Raw genomic sequence first — 17006 nt, 5'->3', positions numbered from 1 at the left:
CAAGCTTATCATTTCTATATAAATAATTATAAAAATATAAGTTTTTCTAATAAATAGTAACTGAGCCGAGACCGAGTCAAGATCGAGCTTGAAAAACTACTCACGAGCTGAGCTTGAGCTTTAGAAATAAAGATCGAAACGAGCCGAGCTCAAGCTCGAGCTTTGTGTAAGTTAAACGAGCCGGAATCGCGCTCGGGCTAGGGTCATCTCATTTGCACCCCTAACTAGGATTGTGCAAATGGACTCTAGTCCTGGACCGGAACTGCTTTGCAAGATATATCAAACCCGAAACTAGATGTTTTACAAATGGGTCGGTTCGGTCTTTAAACCAGTTATGCGGGAACGATCCCAAGTCTTTGTGGCAAAAACTGTTTGCATTTTTTCAGCACTACTACCTGCTTGTTGCACAGTACTACTAGGATCACAATAAGCTCTTATTAATTTTCATATACTTGTTTATTTATCCATGAGATCAGCAGACAATATCAAAATACACATTATTATCTAAATTTTAAAATAACATGTTATATTGGTAATATTACTCTGACACAAAAACTTAAAATTTGCATATCTTCACAAACATTTTTAAAGTCGTACTAAGAATAACTTAAATCAATTAGGTATGTTCAGGCTCAAGACTGCACATTCCAACAACCATAACCTGTTGCTGAACATTCCAAAACCATAATATGCTAAATCTTAACTTAAAATAAATCATAACCTTTGCTGCACACTATAGTTCATGTAGTTTGAAAAATGATCAGTGGACGATCAATCTTCACAAGTTCACGGTTCCAACAATGTTCGGGCAGATACATATGTGGACCAGACCGTTTCCCTTTTAATGATTAAAAGCATTAATTACTAAAACTGTATTTCAATACCACATAATATAAATATGATCAAACATTTTTCAATACCAAATAAATTGCGAATAACATTAATCCTTGTAACCAACAACTATTTTCATAATACATAACCAAAAACTACCAACAAAAAAAGATAATACCATCTTTGTCCGAATTACCATAACATTCTATTTTGACATATCTATTTCATTGTTCGGATACATCAAAAAGTTAGTCCACATTACATTTGCAGTTGAATTCCTTAGTTGGTCTACTCGGATACTACCCTCATGCGTGTCTCTTGTATTATGATGCACCTCTTCTTTTGGCCCATTTAACACCTCTTGTATAACCTCCTCTTCAAGATCTTTATTACGATCTTCCTCTAGTAAAAAGTTGTGTAAAATACAACATACCAAAAAGATTGCAGATTGTCTTTCACAAGAGTAAAATGGTTATGTTTTACTCCTAATAATAGGAAACTTCTTTTTAGGACACCAAATGCTCGTTCAATGGCGTTACGTAATGATGCATGACGAAGATTAAACAATTCCTTTGAATTCTTGGGGGGCATGAGTGGAGTACTCAAATGATGCAAACCTGCATCTACTAAACAATATCTACCTGCAAATAAGTTGTTATTAGTATTATTATGAAATACTACACAATTAAGTAAGTTTGGTTTAAGATTACCTGTTGGAATTACCAGCAGCTTATCTTCTCTTGTTAGTGCATTATTTATTATTCTTGAGTCTAATGCAGTACCCTCCCAACTAGTTAAAACACATGTAAACTTTAAATCAAACGTACAAGCAGCCAAGACATTTATTTTCGGGTATCCCTTACGACCACGATATCGAGAAGCATTTTTATTAGGTACCCTGACACGAACATGTGTTCCATCAATTGCCCCTATACAATCCTTAAAAAAAGATAAAACCTCTTCTTTTCTTGAATTCTTTTGGGGCAATATCTCCTTTAGGTAGTTGAAGATACCGACTTTCTAACAATAAAATCGCTCGCAAAACTTTATGGAGGCATCGACTGGTTGTTGATCCAGAACCACGATATATCCAAGAGGCAAACCGATTTCTCAAATCATTACCTACAACATGTAAAAAGCTTGCAACTTGTTCTTCAACAGAATTGCGTTGAGTAGCTCGAAGACCGCTGTCACGCTTTAAGATATTTCACAATGCCATAAAAGCTTTCTCACTCATACGGATAAGTTCCCGACATTTACCACTTTTAAAAGGTCATTTAATATCTCTTCTCATACATATCTTCTCTGTAAAATTTCATCTCTAGTCGGTAAATTAGCTTGTATCATGGAAGGCCTATGTCGTGTGATGAAAGCCACCACTAAGCAAATCAAGTTAATTTTGCAGTTGTCTTGCTTGCACAACATGAACTATCTTAAGTAATTGATTATCCGTTGTAACTTTATGAACTGTTGAATTGATTAGGATAGGATACATATAAGAATGTTTATGTAACTTCATAACTTTGCAATTATGATTTAAATCACCATTAAAGAATTATAAAACAAAATTTGAGAGAATATTTGTATCTTATGAACTAAGAAGTTGTACATAAACCTTTGAACATTAACAAATAACAAACTATTTAACAATTAACAGAGAACATTCATAGCGATTACCTCTAACTTTCTTTTACTACATAATTAATTCAAGTGCTATAAAAGAATTCCTTGGATGGTTATTAAACCCCAAATATGCAAAATGAAAACATGCAAAATGAAAACAAAGTGTTAGAATAAATTATGAATACCTGATAAAGATGGTTTGAAACGAGTGTTTAGAAGCAGGTGTGGACTGTGCTTGGGGCATTGAAGTACTGTGTTGTTCAATGGCATGTTAGGTTTGATTAGTGGAAAATGGAAAGAAGCTTATGACATGAGATACAGATAAGATAAGGTGGGAGCTTTTTAGTAATAATTATGTTAAGTTTGATCAATTTTCCTTTCTCATATTCATTTTGATTAGAAAGGAATCAAATTACCATAAAATTTCACTCTTTTTCTTTTCCTTTCTCTGTTTTCCTCCCACAAAAACTTTGAAACACTTTTCCCACTTTCTTTTTTCTTCAAAATAGACTCTAGAACACAGTGGATCCATTTTGTCTATAGAAATTTCATAACATGTACTTCTAAAATTCAACAACTACCAAAGTGCATATTGGTTTTCAAAAAGTCAACGCCTCACCTCTAAACAATCCATTCATGTAACATTGTTTTTATAAAACCACACATATTATACACAAATCAATCTTTCTATACCTTAAATTGTAAAGCAAATCAAAGTATCAAACTGAATACACTTCAAGGGGATCTATTATTTTTAAAAAAGTGTTTTGAAATTTCATATTTTGATAACATAAAGCCAATAACTCCATGTGATAACAAACATGTACTTTTTCAAGATTGGCTACCAAAGAGCATATTAGTTTTTAAAAAGTCAATGCCCTCACCTTGACTACCAAAGTGCATCAGTGTTCAAAAAGTCATGCCTTACCGGTTACCACTACTACAACAAATAGCATAAACAGCCTACATGTTTAATAACAAGACATCAAAGAGGATAATAAGCTTCAACTTTTTCAAACGCAGCCTTATGAGCTTTGTAGCATCCTTCCAGATCAGTCTTGAACGAAGGAGATAACGTCTCATTATCATACTCGAGTAGCGAGCTAACATTCTTGTCAAAACAGCCAACCTTCACACCCATGACATAAGCATTAACAGCAGATAGGAAATCATTTCCAACAGTGTGAAAATGACCTATCACAAACTCTTCAAAGCCCTGTACAACATCATTTTCAGTTTATAAAGCTACAACACTAAAAACAAAAAATAATAACCTCAAGAATCATACCTTAGGTGGCTTGTTCATCAAAGCAAACAATGTTTTGGCAGACTTCACAAATACAATCTCGTTATAGAATGGAACATGATGTCCCCCAAATATAATAAAATCTAATGGTTTGAGATTGTTGTTAAACGGTGCTGCATTAAAAAACTTCTTTAACAATGCCAACAAATGAACAACATTTGAAGACTTGGGCACCCAAACGTCATCGTCTATCAAGAACTGAACTTCACCGGTTATCTTCAAACATGGATTTATAGAAAGCCCATGAGAGTTATAGTGCACCAACTTTAAAAAAAAACAAAAGTTATTAGACAGTTGCTATTTTAAAAATAATGAGTAGTAAATTACACAATTCTAAGAGAGATCATAATAACAGCGATCACTAAAAAGCCAAACTGCAGCAAACTATTATAAATACGTAAGACCAAGTAATGCAACCAACTGTAACATTGTAAGTTATAGCAAACCGTAAAGAGAAAAACAGTTTCTGTTATGCAGCAAATTATTAAAAAACCGTTATGCAGCCAATTATTAAAAGCTTTCTATGCAGCCAATTATTAAAAACTGTTAGGCAGCCAAGTAATCAAGTATTCAAAGCTGTTAAGCAGCCAACTATTAAATAAATTAAGATTTTCATTCAACATCTTGATAAATGTTATATACCACGAACCAAACTTTAAATAGACTATGAACCAAACTCAAACGAAACAAACTGTGATGTAAACACCAAATAAAAAACAGAAAGAACTCGATAGTGATTTTAAACTCTTACCTACCGTTAAATCGTTTTAAAACTACCAAGGGAAAATTCTTGGAGAAACCAGTTTTAAAAATTAACTCGAAACAATTAACCAGATAAAAGTAAGAAAGAGTTATGGCATACAGGCACGACGTCAGGGTAGTTGCTCGGGAACTGCACGTAAAAAAAAAGAGACCATCATGGTAAGGAGTTGCAGCCGGTCCAATTATCACAGCTCTCAAAAGATCTGTCCTACCCTCGTAAACCCTCACGTATACGTTCTCTGTAGCAACATTAAATATAAATATTAGTATAAATAGAGCATGGAAAACAAAAGAGAGAAGAAAAGGAAAATATAATCATTCCATACCAGGCATCCGTTCGTCAAGATCCTTCAAATCTTTCTCAATCCTTGCCTCCCATACTTGAGATGGCTGAAACAATCAACTATTACGAGGTCATAAATGTTTATGATAGTAGATTATTATTTGGTAAATACGATGTCTCACCTGCTCATTCAATGACACATTCGAGTAAAAATGGTCTGAAAAGTCGGAAACTTTTTCAAACTTTTTGAACTTTTCGAAACGTTTCATTATACTTTGTGAATCAGGGAGTTCTGCCACAGGTCTCGAGTAAGCATCAAACACGGTGACATCAGCCATCGAAAAAGGAGTTTTTAGAGAATTCTTGCACTTTTCAAGCATTTGTATATAGTAAGGTTTCATCTAAAGTGGGTAAAACAACACAAAGTTAAAAGGGAGAATTCTCACTAAATACACAAGATTCAACGTAAAAGGTTAGATACATTACCCGCTTCTCCTTATCAACAACTCGATCAAGCTTCGATGGAATCCAGTCGGGGTCATAGGGCTACAAAACACATATAAACCCTTTATATAAATTTAAAAACTAAATAAACATGTTAGAAAGATGAAAGATTACATTTATAACCGTCTTGTCCTCAACAGGATCCATGTCAATGTCGGTGTTATGGGGCTGCATAACAGATAAAACTTTTTTTACTATATCTTTAAAAAAGTAAATAAATAAACATGTTAGAAAGATAAAAGGTTAGATTTATAACCGCTTCTTCCTTTGGAGATTGACTACCAATGTCAGCACCATCAAACTGCAAAACAGATTGTATATCTTTTAATAATAATAATAATAATAATAATAATAATAATAATAATAATAATAATAATAATACCTCCGTCTTGTTGTCATCCTTCGTCTGAAAATCCACAATCTGAAAATGAAAATGATAAAGAACAAACATGCTTAGATATAATACAAAACTGAATATATATCTTTTAAAGCTAAAAAAAAGGTAATAATAATATATACCTTCCTCTTTTTGGTTTTGGCATCCATAATCTGAAAATGAAAATGAATAAGAACAAACATGCTTAGATATAATACAAAACTGATTATATATCTTTTAAAACTGAAAAAAAATAAAAAATAAAAAAAAAGGTAACAATAATACCTTCGACTCGTTGGTTTTGGCATCCATAATCTGGAAATGAAAATGAATAAGATATAATACCAAAATCAAAACTATATGAACAAAAGCCCTAACTGAATGTTTAGAAATAATATGAATGAACAAATAAAACATGAAATTTACACCAAAACCATACAAATGTTTAGATATAATGCAAAATCAAAGACATGTGAAGCCATCAAAGCGCCACATTGCGCCCATCGCACTTCGCCCGTGCGTGTGCGCGTTCGGGTGCTTACGCACCCTCCGCTATGACCGCTTGAGAGTGACCTATGATATAAGAATATTATTATGGAAACTCATTTCCTTATAAAGAGCTTTCATTTCTTTTCAAGTTTCCATGTGGGATCAAATTCCCTTCCATATTTATACCCATGTGGGGAATTCCATATTTCTCCATCTTTCCATGTGGGATGAACCCATCTATTTATTCAAAGTGGGGTATTCAAAGTGGTGAACCAATTTGGCTTCATAACGGGGCGTTCCACCACAGAGGCAATACACCTTTTAAGAAGATCAATGGAAAAGTTTAGGGAGAAGAAGCGTGACCTGCATATGGTGTTTATTGACCTAGAAAAGGCCTATGACAGTGTGCCACGACAGGTGCTTTGGGAGTGCTTGGAGGGTAGAGGAGTACCAAGGAAATACATAGAGATAATTATGGATATGTATACAAGGAGTGCAACAAGTGTCCGTGCGCCAGTAGGGGATACTGATTTCTTCCCAGTAGAGGTAGGTCTTCACCAGGGGTCAGCGCTGAGTCCGTTTCTTTTTACAGTAGTCTTGGATGAGTTGTCAAAGTCGATTCAGGGGACGCTTCCGTGGTGCATGATGTTCGCATACGATATTGTGTTACTTGCTGAGAGAAAACAAGATCTAAACATGAGGCTTGAGGAGTAGCGAACAACCTTAGAGACAAAAGGTTTAAGGATTAGTCGCTCTAAGACGGAGTACCTCCACTGTGATTTCAGCGGGGGAATGACAACGAGGATGTACAGATCACCATTGAAGGGCAGGTGGTTCCGCAGGTAACGAAGTTCAAGTATCTAGGATCATTTATTCAGAGCGATGGGGAATTAGACAGTGATGTGACCCATCGAGTTCGGGTAGGATGGTGTAAATGGAAAGCAGCCACAGGTATACTGTGCGACAATAGTTTCCCATCTAAACTAAAGGGAAATTTTATAGGGTTGCGGTTAGACCTGCAATGTTATATGGATCGGATTGCTGGGCTATCAAGAAGGCACAAGTGCGGAAGATGGAGGTAGCAGAAATGAGAATGCTACGTTGGATGTGTGGGCACACAAGGTTAGACCGAATAAGAAACGTTGTGTTTCGAGAGAGATTAGGGGTGGCGAACATAGCAGAAAATATAAGAGAGGGGAGATTGAGATGGTTTGGACATGTGAAGAGAAGACAGCCGACGAATCCTGTTAGAACCGTAGAAAACTTTACTATAAAAGGGAAGAGGGGTAGAGGACGACCTAAACTTACGTGGGATGAGAGGATTAAGCATGATTTGATAGACTTAAACCTTTCTGAGGACATGGTTGAGGATAGGAATTCATGGAAAAGTAGAATTAAAGTTAAGGATTTTTAGTGAGAAAGGAATTCCTTAAGGCTTCTATTTACCTTATTTTGGTCACATTTATAGTATTAGTATTAGTATTACTATTAGTATTATTCTTCCCATATACATAGTATTATTATATTCTTTTCATATATATTATTATTGGTATTATGATTATTATTATTATTATTATTATTATTATTACAACTACTATTATTATTATTATTATTATTATCATTAATATTATTATTATTACTGTTAAACTTTGATTTCCTTTGTATTGCTTCATACATATGGACTTTAGAGCTGAGGGTCTCTCTGGAAGCCACCTCTTTATCCTTTTGGATAGAGGTATGGTGTGCCTACATCCCACCCTCCCCAGACCCTACCTATAGCTTTGCTGTTGGTGGGACTTCACTGGGTATGATTGATTGATTGATTGATTGATATTTTTCATCATATGTTTTGGAAAATTTGGAAATGTTACAGTAGAGGATTTGGTTTTTTTATTTATTTATCGCGCTATATGTAAAACACTAGGGGAAAAAAATAGGCCAAAACAGGGGGGTTATCCACCATAAAGCCGTTCATAAAGCCCGACTATGAACGGTCTAACCTTCATTAAAAAAAGTCCATAACGTTTACCCGAAGTTTCTAACGGTCTTTTTAGGCCATGAGGTATACTCTAACTCATCTTAATTCCACATAAGCTCCACATCACTCATTTTTTTCTTTTTCACTCCATGTCATCCAAAAGAAATGGTTTAACTCATTTAACTTCATCTCTCTCCTATTAATATTTAATTTAAAATCAAACATTTAGTTTAATTACCAAAATAAATAATAATAAATCAATTAGTAATTAATACATATTTAATGCATATTGTCCTTTTAACCCGTTAGAAGCATAATCCATGGGTCATTTTAACACACTTAACAAAAGTAGGGAGTGTTTAATCCATCTTTAAAGTGTCATGTCATGTTAACCCATGTAGGGGTTAGAGTATACCCCATGCCTTACTTTCTATTATGTGAAAGGTGCAATCTAGTAAATTCTAGTAGTGACGTAGTGTTCCCCTCATTGTAGTTTTGGATCTAGCTATGGCTCTTTTCCCTCATATATGATATTTTTAGGGATGTGTTATTCATACACCTTTTATAGGGTGTATATATAGATTAAATGTGTGTTAAGAGAGTGTGCGAATAAACAAAAAAATGAATAACCATTGCCTATTTTTAACCGTCTAAATGGTGTTATTTATTTATTAACTAATTTCTGTTTTTGGGGATACTTAAACTCAAAAACTCCTCAATCACATGGTGTTATGGTATATATTTAATTGTCTAAATGCAGTTATTTCTTAAATGACTAATTTTATGTTTTCTGAAAGATTTAAACTCAAAAGCTCCCCAAATAATTTGGGTTTACAAGTTTTGCATTTATCAATAAATGGTGTTATGGTTAGACCACACGCTATGAGTGTCATTGGAGGCTCCTATGAAACTTCAATGCCCCTGCACATGAGAGTAGTCTAGTCATAATTCAGTCAACCAATTAACATAACTTGTTTTGCCAAATGAAAAGTCATTTACATCAAAGTGCAAAACTAATACTCTATGTACATTGCGTATTTTTAGAGCTGTAAGCAAACCGGACGTCCGCTCCGGACGTCCGGTCGTCCGCTCCGGACGTCCGGTCGTCCGTTTGGTAGGAAGTTCCTTTATGTTCGTCCGTTTAATAAACGAACCGAACATGGACAAAATATTTCTTTTGGTAAGCTTAACAGACGAACACGGATAAGGGCCAAGTCCGTTCGATAGTGTTCGTGAACGTCCGGTAACGTTCGTCCGATTACTTATGGTAATGTCCGTCCAGTATTGTTAGTGTTTAGATATATCCAGTATTATAATTTAATTGTGGAATTTCTAGTGTTATTAATAACACTTTTGCATTACTACACATATATGATGTATCTTATATTGTAGTGATGCACTTTATGTTAATATATTAAGTGTTAAGTATTTTTGGATGTTATATAGTGTAATTCCAAATTGTTATGTGAAGTTGTTTAGATTTATTTTTGGTATTAATATGTAACCGTTTATATTTTGTCAATTAGTGTTCGTTGTCCATTAATTCACATGTTCGTTTGTCCATTAATGTCCATTAGTGTCCGTTTGTTCATTATTGTTCGTTAACGTCCGTTTAAAAAATTAATGGACGGACATGGACAAACTCAATTTCTTAATGGACGGACACGAACATGAATTTTCGTTCGGTAGAGTGTTCGTGAACCGTCCGTTTGTCCGTCAAAAGCTTAACGGACGGACACGGAATACTCTTGTCCGGTTCGGTCCGGTCCGTGTACACCCCTACGTATTTTCATATCTACCTATTCTAATAAAGTAAAATAATTATAGACATATGTCAGTTTTTGGTTAATCCTCACAATTTTTTCCCCTCAAAAACTAATATATATCATAGATAAATAATTATTCACTTTCCCTTTACACTCCATTTATATTATATTTACAACATGATTAAATTATTCACTTTTCTTTTAACTCTATTTATATTATATTTATACACTTTTATAAAAATTAATATTTACATATTATACTACTAAACATTGTTAAAATATATTTCGCAACATACTTGATGAAATCAAAAAATCAACAACAAACCATTTTTGTTAAATATTGAAATGGATATAATTTTAAACGTTAGTATTAACATATTATACTATGTATATTGTTGAATATTGCAAATAAAAAAAAAACTCTAATACTTTCAGTTTACGAAGTAATTTTTAATCATTAAACTATATGTTTAAAAGTTGATCCATTTTTTAAAGATAAATTCATTTATCTATTGGTTTTGTTGTACATTGTCATATAAATTTATAAATTATCCATATATGATTTAAGTCTATCTATTTATTTTTTCGGTTAATTTAGTAAACTATACACATATGTGTTAAATTCGAAGGATATTAATCACTTTCAATATAATAAAGTTTATTTTATTTAGTTTATTTGGTTTTTTTTATCAATGTTTTTCTTCGGATTTTTTATGGAACTTAAATTTGATTGTTATGTGTTAAAAGCTGGTTAATATATCGTTTGGTACAAATTAACTACATTTTGCTCAAATTTGTTACGGGTGAAAAATGGGTAATCTGAATATTTTTAAAATTTTGAGAATGCAAATAGATTTATCGTAAAACTTATTACGGGTATAAAGTTTTGACTTGAAAATGTAAAACAAATGTTAGTTAAAATTTTAAAGGTGATCAGGTTTAGAATATTTTAAAGGACTTTTTGAAAATAGTCAAAATATTCGGGATTTTTGCACATTGAGTATTTTTCACATGACTATTAAAATTTAAAAAAAATGACAACACTTCCGGCATGCCATCTCCAGGCCTATCAATGCTTCTAACTTTTATCAAATTAGAAACATTTGTGTAAACATTAACCTTTCCTTGAATAGTGATCAGAATGTTGTATGTGAAGTATGTCGTACAAAATGATGCTCAAGTGAAGCAAAACATTCACAAAACTGAATAGGTTATTTTTTTTGTCAATTAGTAAAGTCGAGAAGCCCCTCAAACTTATCAAAAAAATTTTTATGGTGTAGCTCAAAACTAATATTATATGAGAAGTATTCTTCGAAATTGATTTTATAACTAAATTTCTTTCAATCATGCATTTATGATCTATTAATAAATTTTCAATAGATAAAATGTTCTTCAGTATGTTATTTTTGAACGTGCATAATTATTTTTATTAAGCTTACTTTTTTGGAAAAATCATTTTGTGATAAATCAATTTATGTATAATGATACAAACATAGATGCACTACATTTTTCTATATACATTATGTATTGCCTTATTTGTAACATAATTATTTAGATCATCCAGTGTTATACGGGCTCTAAAGCTAGTATTATTATAAAAGTAAAGAAGTATAACTTATGTATTTAAGTAAATAAATAATCATCAAAAAATGACTATTAATAAAATAAACTAAAATATAAAATTTGCGGATAATTTATTTATTTAATATGAAAATAAAACAGGCCACTTTTTATATTTTAGGAGAATCCAAGTACCTGATTTTCTTTATTGGTGTAAGTGACATAAATTGACATTAATATATTAACATTTTTAGTCGAAAGTAGAAACATGTTAGCTAATAATTTTAGAGTAATTAAATTGCATGAATGGTACCCATATTACAAGTTTGGTAATTTCTTTTCAGAAATTACATATGCGGTGCCTATTGTTCACAACGTGTAGCATGTTTAGTCATTTTCATCGACGTACTAAAGTTAAAGCTCATTTAAAAGGATCGTTTTACCTTTATTTTTAGTAAATTGAAAGATCTTGAACAAGTCTACTTGTTCAATGTATGATATGTATTAATTATGATGGATCAAACTATTTAGGGTGTTTGGGATTATTTAATTTCATTAACTTATAATTTATAAATTTTTTGAAAAGTTAATAAGGTGTTTGATAAACTATAAGGTCTTATGGATTTTAATTTATGGAGAAGGCAAAATAAAAGAGTTTTGGAAAAGTTATGAATATGTAACTTATTAACTTAATAAGTTTGATTTACCTATTACACTGATCTAAACCTCAAAACATATTTCGTCCATTATAAAAAAGAGTGTCATTTTTAGTCATTTTGGTTTTTAATTCCCAACACGTAAGTTATTTCAAACATTTTTTTTAAAACTTCTTTTAAAAAATTCATGGTTAATAAGGTCTTTTTTTTAGCAACAAGTCATTTTTTTTTAACTAAATAAGCAATCTCAAACACACCCTTAATATCTTAAAAATATTATCATCATGTTTTATTTAAGTTAACCAACATAAGTAACATATTAATTTAGAACAAGGAAATGAAAAATAAACTATAAATATCTTCATAGAGTTTTTTCTTAAATAGTGTTGGTGGAAAACTATTTATCAAAATGTGTTTATATATTGAGAAATATTTATTAAAATGGTGTTGTTGACTACCTTTTTGTTTCTCGCTCATACTCTTATTGGATAGTTAAGATGGACTCATATCATGCCTTTAGTTTCTTTTTATTTAAAAAATAAAGTGTTAATATCAATCTGTAATCAATAACATTTTTACAAATTAAAAGTATGTCGCTTCTTCTTTTTTCTTTTTTTTTTATATTCATAGTGCATCTTTATATGTAAAATAAAACCTAATACATTGCACATACAAAGGGTTTTTTTATACGTTCATTCTATAAAACTTCACTCTTTTCTAAAATGTTATAGTTTTTTTTGAATTATGAAACATCATTTTTAAATATACGTATAACTTTTTTTAAAATCAAAAGTACATGTTTAGGTAATAAATTTTTTTAACTAAATTATCTATTTTATTGGACACCGATAACCTAAGAAGAGCTTATACAAATATAAAATATTTTACAATAAAAAGTCATAATTTAGACAATGTACATACAAAGGGGTTTTTATACGTTCATTCTATAAAACTTCACTCTTTTCTAAATGTTATAGTTTTTTGTTGAATTCTGAAACATCATTTTTAAATGTACGTATAACTTTTTTTTTTAATCCAAAGTACATATTTAGGTAATAAACTTTTTTAACTAAATTGGGCACCGATAACCTAAACAAAGCTTATACAAATATAGAATATTTTACAATAAAAAGTCAAAATTTAATTTGTGAATCTTTTAATACATGTTTGTTTCATAAAGGAATAGACGTTTACTAGCTTGTAAAATATTCTTAATTTTAGATTTATGTTAAATGTGTTTTATAAATAAAAAGAAAATAAAGACATGTTATGGATCCATCTTAACTATCCAATAAGAGTATATGGGTGAGAAACAAAAAGCTAATCAATAACACCATTTTAGTAAATATTTTTTAAGAGTAAAGTGTCATTTTAGTTCTTGTGGTTTGGTAAATAATGCGAATTTAGTCTAAAAAATTTATTTTTTGCATATGGACCCTCCACGTTTCCCAGTTGTTGTCAATTACATCCAAATCACTAACCCCGTTAAATTTTATCTTTAAATCAGGGGTAGACATGTCTTTTCACTCTTTCTTTATTATAATACTTATTTTAGTAAACTGCGGTTTTCGTCCCTCTGGTTTGTCAAAATCTGCAGGTTTTAGTTCAGTAGTTTCAAATTTGCAATTTTCTTCCTTATGGTTTCATTTCACTTGCAATTAAAACCGAATTTATTAACCTTGTTTAGTCTTGTCGTTAATCCATTTGCGTGTCCCTCATGTGACGATCAATTTTGTCTTTTTTTCCTCTCCAAATAAACCTCAGCCATAATTCGCAACCCCCTCAAGTGAGGGGCTGGGGTGTATTTGGGGAAAAAGGGAAAAAAGAAGGAACAAAATTGCCACTCACGTTAAGGGCACACTGATAGGTTTAACAACCAAACCTAACGAGATTAGGGAATTCGAGTTTAATTGCAGGTGAAATGAAACCATATGGAAGAAAATTGCAGACTAACTATTGGACTAAAACCGCAGATTTAGACAAACCACAAGAACGAAAATCGCAGTTCACCGAAATAAGTATTATAACAAAGAAATAGTGAAAATACATGTCTACCCCTGACTTAACGATAAAATTTAACGGGGTTAGTGATTTGGATGTAATTGGCAAGAACTGGGAAACATGGAGGGTCCATATGCAAAAAATAAACTTTTTGGACTAAATTCGCATTATTTGTCATACCGCAAGGACTAAAATGGCACTTTACTCATTTTTTATTGAACGCCATTTTAATAAATAGTTTTTCCACCGATACTTTAAAAAAAAAAAAACTCTATTTTCATATACATATCATCAAAAGCTAATGCAAATTTTTTATATGGATTATAGATATCCAGGGTTTGGTGAACCCACATATCAACATTTCACCAACTAACAAGTTTTCTGGGCCTTGGAGGTTGAGTTATCACCATCCAAATCAAAACAACTCAACCACCCCAAACTTCCAAGCCGTGTGGTCAACAAGCTATCATTTTCACTTCATAAAAAGATAAAGTAAAGCCCAAAAATTAAAGAGAGAGATGAAGTTGATAGACCAACAAAAGATAAAGTATACACAAGAATATTAAGACACACATCACCCCTACCCCACCACCCCAACCTTCCCTTTACTCTTCTATGTCTTTTCCCTTTTTTGGAACTAGATAGGTTGTTGATTGTTGTTTTGTACTTGTTTCATAGATTGGTGGTCATGGGTTCTATGGGTAACCCTAGCAACACCAACTTCCCACCATACAATGGTTATAGAGATTGTTCACAAGGTATTTGTAGCATATATTGCCCACAATGGTGCTACATAATATTCTCACCACTGCCCCCGTTCCAATCGGGGGATGACGGTTCGAACATGAATTTTTTCCCTCTCATTATTGTAGTGATCGGGATCATAGCGAGCGCTTTCTTTTTGGTAAGCTACCACACCATCATCTCCAAATATTGTAAAAGGAGAGAAAACCAGCTGACTCCGTCTGTAGAATCTGAAAACCGAAATCAATCAACAACTCATGACCAGTGGCAACATGCGACCACTGGACTCGATGAGTCATTGATCAAGTCCATTGCGGTATGCAGATACATGAAAGGTGATGAGGTGGTGGAAGGATCTGATTGCGCGGTTTGTCTTAGCGAGTTTCAAGATGGTGAAAGTGTAAGATTGTTGCCAAAATGTGGCCATGCATTTCATCTTCCATGCATTGACACTTGGCTAAGATCACATTCCAATTGTCCATTATGCCGGTCCCATGTCATGTCCGGTATCCCAATACCATTCCAACGACCTTTGGAATCACAAATCCGATCCAATTCCAATCTTAACGCGTCTTCTCTTGTATTCCAAAGGAGAAATGATCTTGTTCTTGTTGTTCAAGAACCCGAACCACATGATCATAGAGATGAAGTTGTCGTTAACATCTTCATAAATGAGAATATACAAGAATACCCTTTTCATGAACAAGAATACAATGTCAATGGAATTAGAAGATCCACTTCATTGGGATCAATGTCTTGTCAAAATCAAAACCTTTTGATTTCTGATATACTAAGGATTGAAGATGATCATGAAGATCAACAAGTGGGCACATCTAAAGGAGATAATTAATAGTAATTCAGGAAAGCGAATCAATACAATGAAGCGATCGGGTTCCACAGGGAGATCATTCGTGTTCATGAGGAATGAGAAAGAAAGAAGTTACATTATATCCGACTGATCGAGGACAGAATTGTAATATTATGTGTACAAAGAGAAGATATGATTATGTAGACTTTCATTTGTTTTTACACGTGGGAAGATCTAAATGCTTGAATACTGTACATTTTCCATAGTTAAGTTATAGCTACGAGATATATAAAACAATATAATTTTTTTTAATGACGTTTGAACTATATTCTTTTTGTTTGTTGATGAGTTCTTCTGAGACGGGGTGTGAATTATCTATATTAGTTTTATCGCTACAAGTCTGATTCATTCAAAAACATTATTAAAAAGGAAATTCATCACTATGAGAAAATCTTTTAAGTCGGGTTTTAAACCTGAGACCTTGAAATAAATCTTAACCATCACCTCATCTTATTAAACCAGAATACCAATTGCATTAAACAATTATACTAATTTGTACTTTTAGGATTCCTAAGGCACAAGTGGAAATATCTGTTAATGTCGTTTGACTATATTGTTTCCCATGCCATTTTGTGTGTGATCTTTGCATTATCATTTTGTTCGAAGTAGAAGTTTTAACTACTATGCGATAAATTCAACTTGACTTGTGTAACAGAATTTTAGTTGGATATGTGGCTATGTGTTGTGGTTGAAGTCACTATCAAAATTCATCCTATCGTATAGCGTTGATTGGACCTGAGCCTTCCCTCATACCCACTCACGCCCCCCTCACTTGAGACTGATGTGCTGAGGTAGCCGTTAGCGCCCCCCTATCCATTCCCTACACTCCTTAGTGACCACAAGCTGGCTCACGCTTGACCGTTAGCCACTTACACCCCCCCCCCAAATTCGCTAGAGCCCACTATGGTGTTCATGAGTGACGTGAGTGATCATCTCCTTAGCGCCCCATAATGGGTAGTCATATGGATTTTTTTAGCAACGGGGTACGTAACACACAGATTCCAAAACCAAAACCCATAACTATCCTTACCAATGTGGCCAATATAAATCACCTTTTATATATATATATATATATATATATATATATATATATATATATATTTATCTTCCCTAGTTATGACTATCAGTACTAGGTCTAGGCACACACCAATATAAAAGAAAAGAAGTGGTATCCTCACAACATCATTGTGGTGCATTCCATGCTCACACACTCTTCTCTCGTATAAAAGAGGGATCTCCTCTAATGGAAGAAAGGGTGC

At 32.7% G+C, this 17006-nt stretch overlaps 2 protein-coding genes and 1 long non-coding RNA gene across 4 annotated transcripts; 1 reads left to right on the top strand and 2 right to left on the bottom strand.

The window, feature by feature from the left end:
- Positions 1-3072: 3072 nt before the first annotated feature.
- Positions 3073-5623, bottom strand: LOC143621729 (putative ubiquitin-conjugating enzyme E2 25). 2 transcript variants are annotated; one of them, XM_077093061.1, is made up of 5 exons: positions 5292-5623; positions 4988-5206; positions 4849-4912; positions 4623-4761; positions 3073-4024 (listed from the first exon to the last, which is right to left on the bottom strand). In XM_077093061.1, the coding sequence occupies exons 2-5, from the start codon at positions 5204-5206 to the stop codon at positions 3991-3993; spliced, it is 456 nt and encodes a 151-aa protein (XP_076949176.1). In that variant the 5' UTR covers positions 5292-5623; the 3' UTR covers positions 3073-3990. The 2 variants fall into 2 exon arrangements, 1 of the variants encoding a protein (XP_076949176.1); XR_013151588.1 differs by having other exon boundaries at positions 3073-3670; positions 3743-5206.
- A 68-nt stretch (positions 5624-5691) lies between these two features.
- On the bottom strand, positions 5692-6156 carry LOC143621728 (uncharacterized). Its single transcript, XR_013151587.1, has 3 exons — positions 5971-6156; positions 5829-5858; positions 5692-5730 (listed from the first exon to the last, which is right to left on the bottom strand). It is a non-coding gene; the product is annotated as an uncharacterized LOC143621728 (long non-coding RNA).
- Positions 6157-14786: 8630 nt separating this feature from the next.
- LOC143621727 (RING-H2 finger protein ATL51-like) lies at positions 14787-15929 on the top strand. The gene has a single exon (XM_077093060.1). It carries the CDS (start codon positions 14824-14826, stop codon positions 15727-15729), a length of 906 nt encoding a protein of 301 aa, XP_076949175.1. The 5' UTR covers positions 14787-14823; the 3' UTR covers positions 15730-15929.
- Positions 15930-17006: the final 1077 nt, after the last annotated feature.

Source organism: Bidens hawaiensis, unplaced genomic scaffold (assembly GCF_021521415.1).
Source record: "Bidens hawaiensis isolate Kalapana, Puna unplaced genomic scaffold, B.hawaiensis_p1.1 tig00002935_1, whole genome shotgun sequence".
Taxonomy (NCBI): domain Eukaryota; kingdom Viridiplantae; phylum Streptophyta; class Magnoliopsida; order Asterales; family Asteraceae; genus Bidens; species Bidens hawaiensis.
Note: the sequence above shows the minus strand (reverse complement) of the source record. Positions and strands in the feature narration are given on the sequence as shown.

Coding starts and splice junctions, on each gene's coding strand:
- LOC143621729 (XM_077093061.1), bottom strand. CDS start 5,206: ATGAAACCTTACTATATACAAATGCTTGAAAAGTGCAAGAATTCTCTA. Junction 4,762..4,848: donor TCTTGACGAACGGATGCCTG/GTATGGAATGAT, acceptor ATGTTGCTACAG/AGAACGTATACGTGAGGGTT. Junction 4,025..4,622: donor ACTACCCTGACGTCGTGCCT/GTATGCCATAAC, acceptor TTTTTTTTAAAG/TTGGTGCACTATAACTCTCA.
- LOC143621727 (XM_077093060.1), top strand. CDS start 14,824: ATGGGTTCTATGGGTAACCCTAGCAACACCAACTTCCCACCATACAAT.